The 13,012-nt window shown below is 41.2% G+C and overlaps 2 protein-coding genes across 2 annotated transcripts; one reads left to right on the top strand and one right to left on the bottom strand.

Annotated features, from left to right (window-relative positions):
• Positions 1-1,836: 1,836 nt before the first annotated feature.
• On the bottom strand, positions 1,837-3,981 carry anapc10 (anaphase promoting complex subunit 10). The gene is made up of 6 exons (XM_074662023.1): positions 3,782-3,981; positions 2,925-3,040; positions 2,751-2,841; positions 2,550-2,670; positions 2,404-2,457; positions 1,837-2,320 (listed from the first exon to the last, which is right to left on the bottom strand). The coding sequence occupies exons 2-6, from the start codon at positions 3,037-3,039 to the stop codon at positions 2,141-2,143; spliced, it is 561 nt and encodes a 186-aa protein (XP_074518124.1). The 5' UTR covers position 3,040; positions 3,782-3,981; the 3' UTR covers positions 1,837-2,140.
• On the top strand, positions 3,948-12,443 carry abce1 (ATP-binding cassette, sub-family E (OABP), member 1). The gene is made up of 19 exons (XM_074662022.1): positions 3,948-4,084; positions 5,041-5,182; positions 5,258-5,343; positions 5,421-5,518; positions 5,637-5,754; positions 6,696-6,833; positions 6,926-6,995; positions 7,399-7,495; positions 7,583-7,672; positions 8,905-9,026; positions 9,101-9,225; positions 9,446-9,542; positions 9,644-9,703; positions 9,785-9,843; positions 11,015-11,125; positions 11,229-11,371; positions 11,627-11,749; positions 11,846-11,957; positions 12,033-12,443. Exons 2-19 carry the CDS (start codon positions 5,080-5,082, stop codon positions 12,078-12,080), a joined length of 1,800 nt encoding a protein of 599 aa, XP_074518123.1. The 5' UTR covers positions 3,948-4,084; positions 5,041-5,079; the 3' UTR covers positions 12,081-12,443.
• The last annotated feature ends 569 nt before the right edge of the window (positions 12,444-13,012 follow it).

Raw genomic sequence — 13,012 nt, 5'->3', positions numbered from 1 at the left:
TCGTCTGTCTCCGTAGATCTTTGTGTTTAATCTCCAACAAAGTCCCACACACTGGAACTCAGAGAGAGGAACGTTACGTAACCGAACGGGCTCCAAGTGTAAAAGAGAAGAGAAACAGGAGTGAGTAGGAGGTGAGTTCCTGTTTGTGAGAGCTTCATTGATAAAATGAACAGAGGAATAAAGTCATCAATGGGTAAAGACACAAACCTGAAACAGAAGATCAGACGAATTGGATTAAAAACAAAAGACAAAAACTGACAAACTGCTGGAGTAAGAGGCAGAACAACAAAAAAAAAAGACACAGAAGGATTAAAAATATAGTAGAAGAGAGATGGACCAGTGGCCAAACATCCATCCATCCTTTCGCTTCACTTCTCTCCCTTTCCTCTGGCTCCCTCTGGTGGCCTGGCTGTGTCAGTGTCACAGTGAACACAGCAGCTCCTCCAGTTCAGCTTCCTCCTTAGGATGGTAAAAACTTTATTTTGACCTCCTATTCAACAATAAATAACAAATAAAAACTGTTTCCTCACTTTTTAATAATTTCATGAATCATGTTTTTTTTTCAGGGGCACAGAGGCTGAACAGGTCAGTTGTTTTTCTGGATCTCACCAAAGTTTTTAAGGAATTTCAAAAGCAGAATCCTGTGAGATCTCCACAGAGGAACTCAAACTTTCTGGATTTTGCTTTTATTTCAAGATCTTTGAGTCCTCAGAATTTTTTCTGGAGTCACCGAAAAATTTGAAAGATTTGTAAAAATCAGAGAAACGTTTTTATCTCAGAGCTTTTTCTGGATACCTTAATGTTTTCTGGACATCCAAACATCCTGCAGTGCTTTTTTTAAGGCTATGAAAATATATATTTTTAATTCCTCAAGAACTTTGAAGTATCTTGCTTTTCTTTTTCTGGAATAGTTTTTCAGGCTCTTTCGGGAGTTTGAGTGACTGTGTTTTCCAGATGTGGTCCGTTTCTCGAGATCTATGATCAAGTTTCTCTTGGTCTTGCAAATATTTCCAGAATCTTGAAAAAGTTTCTTCAGATTTTTCTCCAGGAGATTTTTCTACTTTTTTAGGGTTTTGCTCAAGTTTTTCAGGATTCCACACGGGTTTAGAAAAATCCTGCAAAAGCTATTGAAAACAGTTTCAGGATCTTTTGTCGAAGTTCAGTTGGATCTTCAAGAGTTTTTAGCAGATTACAGAAGTTGGTTAATGATTTTTTTTTTTTTTAATTCTTGACGTTTTTCAAGACCTTTTGAAGTTTCCCAAGATTTTTAAAATTTCTCTGGGCTTTGCAAAAGTTTCTCTAGATTTTGCTTGATCCTTTCACTTTTCTTTTCAGGGTCTTGCGCAAGTTTCTCCGAATTTTCTTGCGGGATTCAAAGAATCCAGAAAAGATTTTCAGGATCTTTTGTAAAAGATTGTAAAGATCTTTCAGGGTTTTCCCAGGGTTGATAAAAGTTTCTCTAGATCTTGCGAATGATTTATTTATTTTGTTAGTATCATTACTTTTTTAATTCTAGCCTCAATTTTTTAGATTGCGTAAACGTTTCTTGATATCTTTGAAGGCTTTTTCAGGATCTCGAAAAAGTTTTCTCCAAAAGTTTCCTGGGATTCACCTGAATATTTTAATTTGGGTCCAGAAACTTTGCTGTAAATAATTTTCTTTCTTGCATCTTGAATCATTCGTTCCTCCTCTCACAACCTCTTTTCCCTCATGTTTCCTGTCTGGAGAATAAATCTGTTGTTTTTCTGGATTCATGCAGTTTTAAACTCAGTTTTTTCAGGACTCAGTTACAAACGGGCGTCTGTTTTTCTTTGAACATATTTTAATCAAACATTCAGAAACAAATCCAGAGCAGGAGACCGTCTGTAGGCACAAGAGTTACAGATTTTAAGCTTTGTTTTGGCGTTTTAACACCAGTTAAACCTTCAGGATAAGACGTGTAAATCATGAGCAGACAGATCCCCAATCACCTCTGAGTTTTCACACCAGCAGCTGGAAACACGCGTGGTTTCACTTTGAAAAACACGTTTTGAGTCTTTGAGCGTTGTCCAACTGATGGCGTCAGCAGCTCCAGATATCAGACCAGTCCAGTGGAGATCCTGAGTGGTCCCAGGATCCTGCCGCCCCGGGTCAGTCCAGATCACCTGATGGTGCGGTACATCATGAAGTCGACCGTGGTGCACCGTGGGAACTTTCCGATGGAGCTCTCCTCCACGGGCGTGTAGACTTTGATCTGTCTCATGTGCGTGTCCCGGCCGTTCTGGTGGTTGGCGAGCACGGCGATCTGGATCATGAAAGTGCTGATGGGCTCGTTTGTGCGCTGGAAACACACAAAAACAAACAGAATTTTACAGATTTATCCACAGAGTGTTGACGGACACTTTAAAGACACCTCTCGTTTACCTGGTTCAGGAGGGAGATGTGAATCCATCCGCTGGGCTCCACCATCTCTAACTGCTGCAGAGAGGAAGAGGAGGAGGAGGATGGTGAGGACAGAGAGGAAGCTGGATGTTCTACTCTGAGGCGTTAGCATGATAGAAATGAGTTACCCTGATCTCCTGCAGGTTGTGGAAGTTGTTTCCCACTCGCACTGAGATCTTACTGGGTGTGTAGGACTCGTCTGATTTATAGTCGGCGTAGATACACAACATTTTCACTGTGGTTCTCCTCCTGGGGAAGAGAAGGAGTTCATTTAACTTTAGGTTTACAGGAATAATGCTGACTCTCTCAACCTTCAAACTTCTTCTCACCTGAACTGGATGTTGACCAAATGAGGCTGAGACCCATCTGACTGCCAGTACGTCTCCAGGTTATCATCCCTCAGCTGATCCACGCCAAAACCTGAACACAGTTACAACATTTTAGCCCAAATGACACCAGATGGGATCCAATGTAAACCCTACAAACAGAGATCTGAGTCTGACCTGGTTTACAGGAAGAGAGGGACCACACAGCCTGGGAGCCGATCTCCCGAACCGTCCCAGTCCGCTCCAACTGCTTCGGGTCAGCGCCTGGTGGGGTTTTACTTGGTGTGGCCATCCTTCGGTGAATTCAGACCATTAAAACATACATTTGGATAAAACTGAAAACATGGAAAGTTCCCCTAATACTGGAGAAAATAAAAGGGTTCATAAGCCACAACTGTATGAACTGAATGTATTTTCCCCATGATTAAATAGGGATGTATAGATTAATCAATGTGTTTGGTCTTATTGAGCTGTACCAACTTCTTATGCTTGATTTTTTAAAAATAGAATACAGTGAAGTACATAAAACACAAGTTTGGCAATACCGAGCCAAACTCCATTTAAATTTCTTACATTTGAAATTTTAACCAGACTAAAACAGGTGAAATTAACAAGCAAAATTTAAGTTACGAGCATATTTTAATAAATATCTACATAAAGAATAATTCGGCGTAAAAAGTAACAGTATATTTTGATCCAATAAGGATAGAAACCACATTACATATCAATTTCTCGTAAACTCTCCTGCGGTTTTACTCGGTCTATGATTAAAAAAATGAATTTCAGGCAGAATGTGAGTCAAAAATACATCAAACTGATTTAAAAATTGAGCAAATGTGTTAAAAAAAATCAATCATTTGTCCTTATCTAAACCGTTTTCCGTGTAAATAAATCAAATCAAAATAAACAAATGCTGAATGGAGTTTGGTGTATGGCTCCAGCTAGCTGCTAAAAGCGAACAGTTCCCCATTTGAGGCTTTCTAGAAGCATCTGTGGTTAAGTTAACCACGTAAACCAAAAGACAACAAACTCACGGTGTTGACTGAAGCGTCTGAAATGTTGTTTCGGTGCATTAAAATGAGTTTTTATGGTGTTAATGTGCTTTGTTTAGCTTTAGCTTCTTCGAATCTCCCACTTAGGCTAGTGTAGGTTGCCTCGTAGTGACGTCATGAAAAAAACCCGTCGCGTGCTGAGTGCGTCCGTCCCGCCATCTTTCAGCCGGCTCACAGCAGAGGAACACGTTGCTGGAAAAACGGAGTTTGATCCTGATTTATTTGTGTTCAAACGGCGTTCGGCGTCTGGTTTCTTTCAACTCGAGGAGCGGGAGCCGACCAGGGGTGAGTTTCCCAGCTATCGCTCCGGATTCCCGGGCTTTTGGAGGTTTTTGTCGCGTTAGAAAGCTGCGTTCTTCCTCCGTGAGCAGCTGTCAAAGTGCGGGGCCTCCGGTGCTAACGCGAAGCTAACGGTTAGCCCAAAGTGTGTGGCTCTAAACGCTCCAGTTTCAGGTGAACTTTGGCTCCAGGTGAGATTTTTATAGCAGGAATAAATCCACGGGAGGTCAGGGGGAAAGTGGGAGATGGTTTGATGGCAGAGTTTGATCCCTAGCTGCTGCTTTAGCTAAAAAAATACTGCGTTTATCGACGAATTCGGTTTAAAAACACAACAACTATACATTTTCTGCCTCTGAATCATAAAAATACAATCAAAGTGTTATTGTTGAATGTGTTTTCGAAGTCATTTTGACTGGATGATGAATTCGGCGTATGAATGAGTCACAGATGTGGAGGTTATTTGAGGACAGCTCAGTCTTTAGGGCTGCTGACACCGCCCGTCATGTTGCGCATCTACGCTGGGATTTTGTTGAAAATTAACAGATTAACCGTTAATACAACCACCATGTAATCCAGATGTGTTTAACCTCAGGTTAGAAACATATTTCAGCCTTGATTGTGTTCATATCAGGATAGTTAGAGGCCTTAAAATAGCGCAGCACCAACCATGTGATGCAGCAACAAAAGGCCAGGTTTTTAAATGGAGTCTGGTGTGACTCACTGTCCCTGCAAAGACCATCAGGACTGGATCCCAGCGGCTTCCTCTGCGTCTCTGAAAGGAAAATCCTTTAAATCCAGAAAGTATGAAGTAGTGTTGTAACCAGGAGGTGGTATCTACCCATTGTTGGAGTCACAGACTGCTGCTTTGTTCAGACTGAATGTGTTTATCAGCACAGTCTGACTGCAGTCATCTGTGTGTGGAGAGGTGTTAACCTCACATATATCTCTACGCTCCTCTCCAGCCCCTCAGGTGCTAGCGTCCGTCATTCCAGCCCTCCATCATGGCGGATAAAAACACCAGGATCGCCATCGTCAACCACGACAAATGCAAACCCAAGAAATGTCGTCAGGAGTGCAAGAAGAGCTGCCCGGTGGTCCGCATGGGTGAGTGAACGCACCATCTGTGTTCACATGAAATGCAGGACTCTGATAATAAGCCTGTGTGTGTGTGTGTTTCAGGCAAGCTGTGTATCGAGGTGACTCCACAGAGTAAGATCGTCTGGATCTCAGAGTCTCTGTGCATAGGCTGCGGCATCTGCATCAAGGTAAGGCTGGAGTCACATGGAAGTGGATCAGAAAAGTCTTCAGACTGGGTCTGAGCGCTGTGTGTTTGTCCCTGTAGAAATGTCCGTTTGGAGCGCTGTCCATCGTCAACCTGCCAAGCAACCTGGAGAAGGAGACCACACACAGATACTGCGCCAACTCCTTCAAACTGCACAGGTACGCTGTGTGATGTGATGTGGCGTAATGTGAGGTGTGGTCAACAGGAAGCAGAGTAGGAAGATGTGGTTTTCCACCCTGTGCATCCCTAAACGTGACTCTACTTGTGTTCGTCCAGGCTTCCCATCCCTAGACCCGGTGAGGTTTTGGGGCTGGTGGGGACCAACGGTATCGGCAAGTCCACAGCTCTGAAGATCCTGGCCGGGAAACAGAAACCCAACCTGGGGAAATACGATGTGAGTGTCTTCTCTGTGACTCTGCAGAGCCGTCGTGTCTGGGCTGATGGTCTGCTCTGATGAGATAAATGTGGGCGTTGCTGCTCACTGCTGCCTTTTGTTTTCTGACAAAGCTTTGAGTTGGTGTGTTTGTTCTCTGGGAAAACAGTGAGAGATCTTAAAGAGGCGGCACCGTCCTCTTATTGGAGTCATAACATGATTTAGAGAAAACCCTTTCCTCATCTCAGACTGCTGTCTGTGAAACATCTCAGCTACTGTCTCTTTAAGACACTTCAAAGAGCTCAGAACGCTGCATTCCGGAACCTTCCTTTGTTCTCGTTTCAGGGACTGTCGGTTGGTGTGACTGTTGCTGAAATGATTGTGAAGAAGGCATTCCGGAACCTCCATGACACATAAATTTCAACTACTTTCTCTTTAAGAAACATTAAAGGAAGGTTCCGGAATGTTAGGTTCAGGTGATGTTCCTCGTTGTGGCTGTAGCTGAAACGAGCGTGAAGAAAGCATTCCGGAACTTTCCATGACGCTCATTTCAGCTTCTGTCTCTTTAAAGGAAGGTTCCAGAGTGTTGGTCAGTGTGACCGTTGCTGGAATGAGCGTGAAGAAGGCATTCCGGAACCTTCCATGACGCTCATTTCAGCTACTGTCTCTTTAAGGAACATCAAGGCCTTCTGGAACCCAACATTCCGGAACCTTCCTTTAAAGTTTCAATGCTAAAAAAATATGTTTCTCCTTTTTAAACCGACAAATTCGCAATTATGAGGAGACTCACCAACTGGTGATGTCACAAATTGAGCAAATCTCGTGTTGATCTCACTGAAATCTCACGTGACTTTTTGAACAAGTCGTTCAAAGCAGCCTGAAGTCTCCCCCTCAGATAAATCCTGCTCCGTTGTCGTGTTTCTGTTGATAATAAACTGTATTTGTCATGTTTTCTTTCCCAGAATCCTCCAGACTGGCAGGAGATTCTGACCTACTTCAGAGGCTCTGAGCTGCAGAATTATTTCACCAAAATCCTGGAGGACGACCTGCGGGCCATCGTCAAACCTCAGTACGTCGACCAGATCCCAAAGACTGTGAAGGTAAGGGGCACCAGCGAGCACGCCGTGTTTTTGTTCCTCTACTGAAGTTCTTCCTCTCAGGGCTGGTTGTAATTCCTCATGTCTGCCTGCAGGGGTCAGTAGGGGCCATCCTGAGCAGGAAAGACGACACAGACACACAGGACCTCGTCTGCCAACAGCTTGGTAAACAGCCAACACTCATGAACACACTCTTTAAACTTCTTTACTCACACTTTTTACCTTAATGAGCTGAAAACACGTTTAGAGAAGGTCAGAGACGATAAGTTCAACCTTACAGAGAATAACGAGCAGCAGCGTGCAGACAGCGAGGTCACAACCAGACAAAGAGTCTCTGTCAACAATGATCGAGGACATGAGGTTAAAGAGAGTTCACCACCTTCAGATCAAACATTTATCACAGAGAATAATGTTTCTGTTTGTCCAGCAGCTGAGATCGGCTCTGAAATGTAAAGTCTGTTAAAGCTCAGCTGTAGGGTAAAGAGAGGTCAGACTGATACTCAGAGTACCGCTCGTTCACCTTTGCTGTTTTTTGATTGGTTGTTTTTTTCTTCCTGTTGCCGGGCAGATCTCAGTCACCTGCGAGAGAGGAACGTGGAGGACCTGTCCGGAGGAGAGCTGCAGAGGTTCGCCTGCGCCGTCGTCTGCATCCAGAGAGCCGACATGTGAGCCAGCGACCTCATCCACTCCTCCTCACGACCTTTGACCTCTGACTGTCACACTCATAGCTGTTTCCTGTTTCTCTGACGCAGTTTCATGTTCGATGAGCCGTCCAGTTACCTGGATGTCAAACAGAGGCTGAAGGCTGCTATCACCATCCGCTCACTCATCACTCCAGACAGGTGAGCAAGAAATCATCTCTGTGTCTGTCTCTGCAGGGAGAATTATCCATCAAAGAAAGAGAAAAAAAGATCAGAGAGGGACTGTATAATAAAACAGAGAAAAGTCAAAAAAATATATATATATATCAATACAGTAAAAAAGAGAAAAATATAAAACACATCCACTTTTTAAAAAAAATAAGAAATACACCAGAAAAAAATGGAAAATGTAGATTACATTAATTTGAAAAAAAAAAGAAGAAATTAAGAAAAAAAATGTAATGCTCTCATAAAATTAAAAAAAAAAACAGAGATGGTAATTATTAAACTGGAACAATAAAAAACAAAGATAAATTGAGAGACCAGAAATGTTAAAAAGAACAAATTAAAAAAATACTGAAAAATATTAGAATAAAGTAATTAATATCAAAAAGTTCCAATTGACAGATTTAATTAAATGAAATGCCAAAAAAGAGAAAAGAAATGATAAAAAAGGACAATAAACAATGAAAGTAAAACCAAATTAAACTAAAATAAAAAGAAATGAAAAATTGATTAATAAAAAAATTCTAAAAATAAACAGAAATAAAATGCCCAAAAGAGGGGAAAAAAGTAATGAAAATCCAAACAAAAAAAAACAGAACATAAAAAGTGATGCAGGAATTAAAAGCAATGAATAAAAAAATACAAAAATAAAAAACAAAAATAATTGACTTAAAGACTACAAATGTAAAAAACACTGAAAAATATTACAATAGAGTAGTAAATACCAGAAAATTTCTTCAGATCTAATGAAATAAAAGGCCAAAAAAGAGGAAAAAAATATAGAAAAAAAATCAAAACATAAAAAGTGATACAGGAATTAACACTGATGAATAAAAAACAAACAAAAATAATTGATTTAAAGACTAGAAATGTCAAAAAAATGAATAAATAAATACTGTAAAAAATTAAAATAGAGTTATAAATACCAAATAGTTCCAATAAACAGATTTCATTAAATAAAATGCCAAAAAAGAGAAAAGAAATAATAAAAAAGGAGAATAAATATTGTAAGTAAAACCAAATTAAATGTAAAAAAATATACAGACCTTATACAGAAGTAAAAAAGATGAATAAAAAAAATCTAAAAATAAAAAAAATTGAATTATTACAGATACACAAACAAATTAAAATCCATGGTCTCGCTCTGTTTCATTACTGCAGAAGTGTTGTAGTGTTTTATTTTGAAAGGTGTGCTGTGTGTGTTTCAGATACATCATCGTGGTGGAGCACGACCTGAGCGTGTTGGATTATCTGTCTGACTTCATCTGCTGCCTGTACGGCGTCCCCAGCGCCTACGGGGTGGTCACCATGCCCTTCAGCGTCAGAGAGGGTAACCATGACGACAAGCTGTAAATACTCACACTCAGACTGAAACAGCCACTCACTGCTCCTCTTCCTCTGCAGGCATCAACATCTTCCTGGACGGATACGTTCCCACAGAGAACCTCAGGTTTCGGGAAACCTCGCTGGTCTTCAAGGTGGCAGAGACCGCCAACGAGGAGGAGGTGAAGAGACTCAGGCACTACCAGGTCAGTGAGACGTTCACCTCCATCAGAGAGCGTCCCTGCTTCTCCTGCTCCTCCTGTTTCTCCTGTTCCTCCTGCTCCTCCTGTTTCTCCTGTTCCTCCTGCTCCTCCTGTTCCTCCTGCTCCTCCTGTTTCTCCTGTTCCTCCTGCTCCTCCTGCTCCTCATGCTCCTCCTGTTTCTCCTGTTTCTCCTGTTTCTCCTCAACGTCTGTTGTTTGTTCAGTATCCAGAGATGTCCAAGACCATGGGCGAGTTCACCCTGGAGATCAAAGGAGGAGAGTTCACGGACTCAGAGATCATGGTGATGCTGGGGGAGAACGGTGAGTTTCAGGGATCAGACCGGCTCAGGAGCAGATCCAGAGTCCGTCTGCGCTGAGACCACATCAATAAAAACCTGTTTGATCCTCTTCACTGTTCACAGGAACGGGCAAAACCACCTTCATCAGGATGTTAGCAGGAGGACTCAAATCAGACGGAGGAGGTGAGTCCAACACACACACACACACACCAACACACACTCACACTTTAACACACACACACACTGACCTGAGCTGTGTTTCAGGAGAGGTCCCTGTCCTGAACGTGAGCTACAAACCTCAAACCATCAGCCCCAAGTTCAAGGTTGGTCCAGTGTCTCCTCTGTGAATCTGTCTGACATTAAAAACCCACTCCGTACCGCTTTTATTTAACATCAGAGGAGGCTCCAGGCCGGCGTCTGGGTCTAACTGTTCTAAACTTTAAGCACTGACAGACAAGCTTTTCAGAGAGTGAGTCAACTATCAATTAAAAAATCACAAGACAAAAATTCTGACTTTACAAAAGAGGATCAGGACGACAGTCAGGGAGAACAAGATCTGAGAATTAAAGAGGAAGCTCTGCCACAACAAGTTATAAACTCATAAATTAACTAGATCAAAGTTTGAGTTCTCCAAACCAACAATGGAAAGGTTTGATACGAGAAAAAAATCAGACATCAACAGGATCTTAGTTAAAATTGTAAAAAATTATCAAAATTTTAGGAGACTATGATTTGACTATGACAAGAAAAAAGCACTGTGATATTTTGTGATTAAAGTTTGTGTTCTACAAAATGAAATCAGACATTTTAAATAAGGTTTAAATTCTACCAAAAAATAAAAAAAATGATAAAAGTTAAAATTCAACCCGAAAATGGAAATTTTTAATAAAGTTATAAATCTGCAAAAAAAAAATTGTAATTAAAGTTATAATTCTACAAGGAAAAAAAACAGAAATTTTTGATAAAAATTAAGGCTCTGCCAAAAAACAGAATTATTTATTTAAGTTCAGTTTATATTTAAAAAAAAAACTTCTTTTTTTTTTTTTTACTTTTTTTTTAATTCTTTAAAAAAAATTACAAATTTTGTGATTTAAGTTAAAATTCTTCAAAAAAAAATAGAATTTTTGATAAAAGTTAAGATAAAACAAAAAATCTAAAATTGATTTATTTTCAAAATCTTTACACTAAAAAAAAAATAGAGACTTTGTGATAAAAGTTAAATTGTCAAAAAAGGAAAAAATAAGAAATGTTGGTTTTGTTAAAAATTTTACCAAAAACACCTTGAAATTTTGATTAAAGTTCGAAGTCAAAGAGAAAAACGGAAATTTTGATTTCATTTTTGAGTTGGAAAATATGTTTGAGATAAAGGTTTAAATATTACAGGGAAAAGTTGAAAATGCTGAAAGTCATAACTAAAGATTTCAATTTAAAGAGGGAAAAAAAGAGTCAAAATTCAGAAGTTTGTTGTTTTTAAACTCAGACGTTTGTTTTTAGGGCAGCGTGAGAGCTCTGCTGCACGAGAAGATCAGAGACGCCTACACACACCCACAGTTCATCACTGACGTCATGAAGCCCATGCAGATCGAGAGCATCATCGACCAGGACGTAAGACTCACACACACACACACACACACACACACACATACACACACAGTCTGACACACACGGTGGCTGACTCCTCCTCTTCCTCCTCCTCTTCCTCCCCCAGGTGCAGAACCTGTCTGGTGGAGAGCTGCAGAGAGTGGCTCTGACTCTGTGTTTGGGGAAACCTGCTGACGTGTATCTGATCGACGAGCCGTCGGCGTACCTCGACTCCGAGCAGAGATTGATGGCCGCCAGGGTCATCAAGAGGTCAGCGCGCGTTCATGTTCACAGTTATTACTGTTACTGTCTCTTTAAGACGCATCAAAGCTGTCTGCAGCTGAACTGAGGAGGAAAGAGGTTCCGGAATGTTCCGTCTCTTCATGGAACATCAAGGAACTCAACATTCTGGAACCTTCTTCAGTTTTTCTACATTTCTCCTCACGTGTCCTCAGATCTCTGATGTTAACCTGTGTGTGTGTGTGTGTGTGTGTGTGTGTGTGTGTGTGTGTGTGTGTGTTTCAGGTACATCCTCCACGCTAAGAAAACCGCCTTCGTGGTGGAGCACGACTTCATCATGGCGACGTATCTCGCCGACAGAGTCATCGTGTTTGATGGGATTCCCTCTAAGAGTACATCGGCCAACACGTGAGTCACAGAGACACTGATTTTCAAAATAAAAGCCTGTCAAAGAGTATTTTTCCTCTGGGAAGTTTTATTCTGATGCTCTCTCGTTCCCCTCAGTCCTCAGAGTCTGCTGGCCGGGATGAACCGCTTCCTGTCGCTGCTGGAGATCACATTCAGGCGAGACCCGAACAACTTCAGGCCGAGGATCAACAAACAAAACTCCATCAAGGTAAATTCAGGACGTTTGTTTGGTCGTCAGTCTCTGATCCTGTTTTTGAGCTAACGTCTGATTCCTCCTCCTCAGGACACGGAGCAGAAGAAGAGCGGAAACTACTTCTTCCTGGACGACTAAGACAACTTTCCGTGAGACCAAGCGTGGCTTCCTGTGACGCGCTGATGAGCGTTCACCACGAGAAGCCCCAGGCTGCGTCCAGCCAGCAGCCGACACGTCGACGCCATAAAGAGAGAAAAATAAACCTACATACCGACCCATCAGCCTTCGTGTACCGCGCTGCGTTCAGCAGCCAGCAGCGATGTTGTGAAACGTTTAAAAATCAGTGCATTGCATTCTGTCGCTCAGCCTGAAGGAAACAGGCTGCGTTCACACGCCAGCAACATTATGGAACATGAAGAAGCATATTTTAGCACTCATGCATTTACAACAAATGGAAATAAACTTATGATACCACAAACCGGCACAGCTCCTGCTCTTTACTCTGACTTTCTGTGGTTCATCTTTCCGCTCATCAGACATCGTCATCCTCCACGTCAAATGTTCAACCTTTTCTTCTGTCTCGTCAAAAATCTCAAGTTACAAACTGAGATTCTTTTTAAGAGTTATTTTTCTTACCAAGAGTGGGATAATTTTCTTTATCTAGAGGAAACAAGGTTCACCTTCCTGAGTTTACAGCATCATTTTTCTGAAGATCCCTAAAGGTTTCACATGAACAACAGGCGTAATCGTATAAAAATATATGCAGTCTCCCAGATACCTGGCTACATAGAGACATGACCTGAAATGACAGAAAATTGTCTCGTTATCTTGAGAAATCATCTTGGTTTCCTTGAGGAATTGGGATAAATAATCTTGGAAAAAAAGCTTCGTTTGTGAGACGACGAGACAAATTATCTTGTGGTACAAAGATCAGTTTTTTCTGGATAATCAGACAAATTAACTCTGGGAAATGAGCTGTTTTTCTCGGGATGACAAGATAAATCTTTCTTTTTAGAGATAACTGCGTTGATTATTTCAGGGATAATGAAATGAAATATCTCTGGCAAAAA

The sequence above is a fragment of the Halichoeres trimaculatus genome, unplaced genomic scaffold (assembly GCF_033239565.1).
Source record: "Halichoeres trimaculatus isolate MK-OKI-2021-1 unplaced genomic scaffold, fHalTri1.1 fHalTri1_scaffold_22, whole genome shotgun sequence".
NCBI classification, from domain to species: Eukaryota; Metazoa; Chordata; class Actinopteri; order Labriformes; family Labridae; genus Halichoeres; species Halichoeres trimaculatus.
The sequence above is the reverse complement of the archived record's forward strand: the minus strand, read 5'-3'. Positions and strand labels throughout refer to the sequence as shown.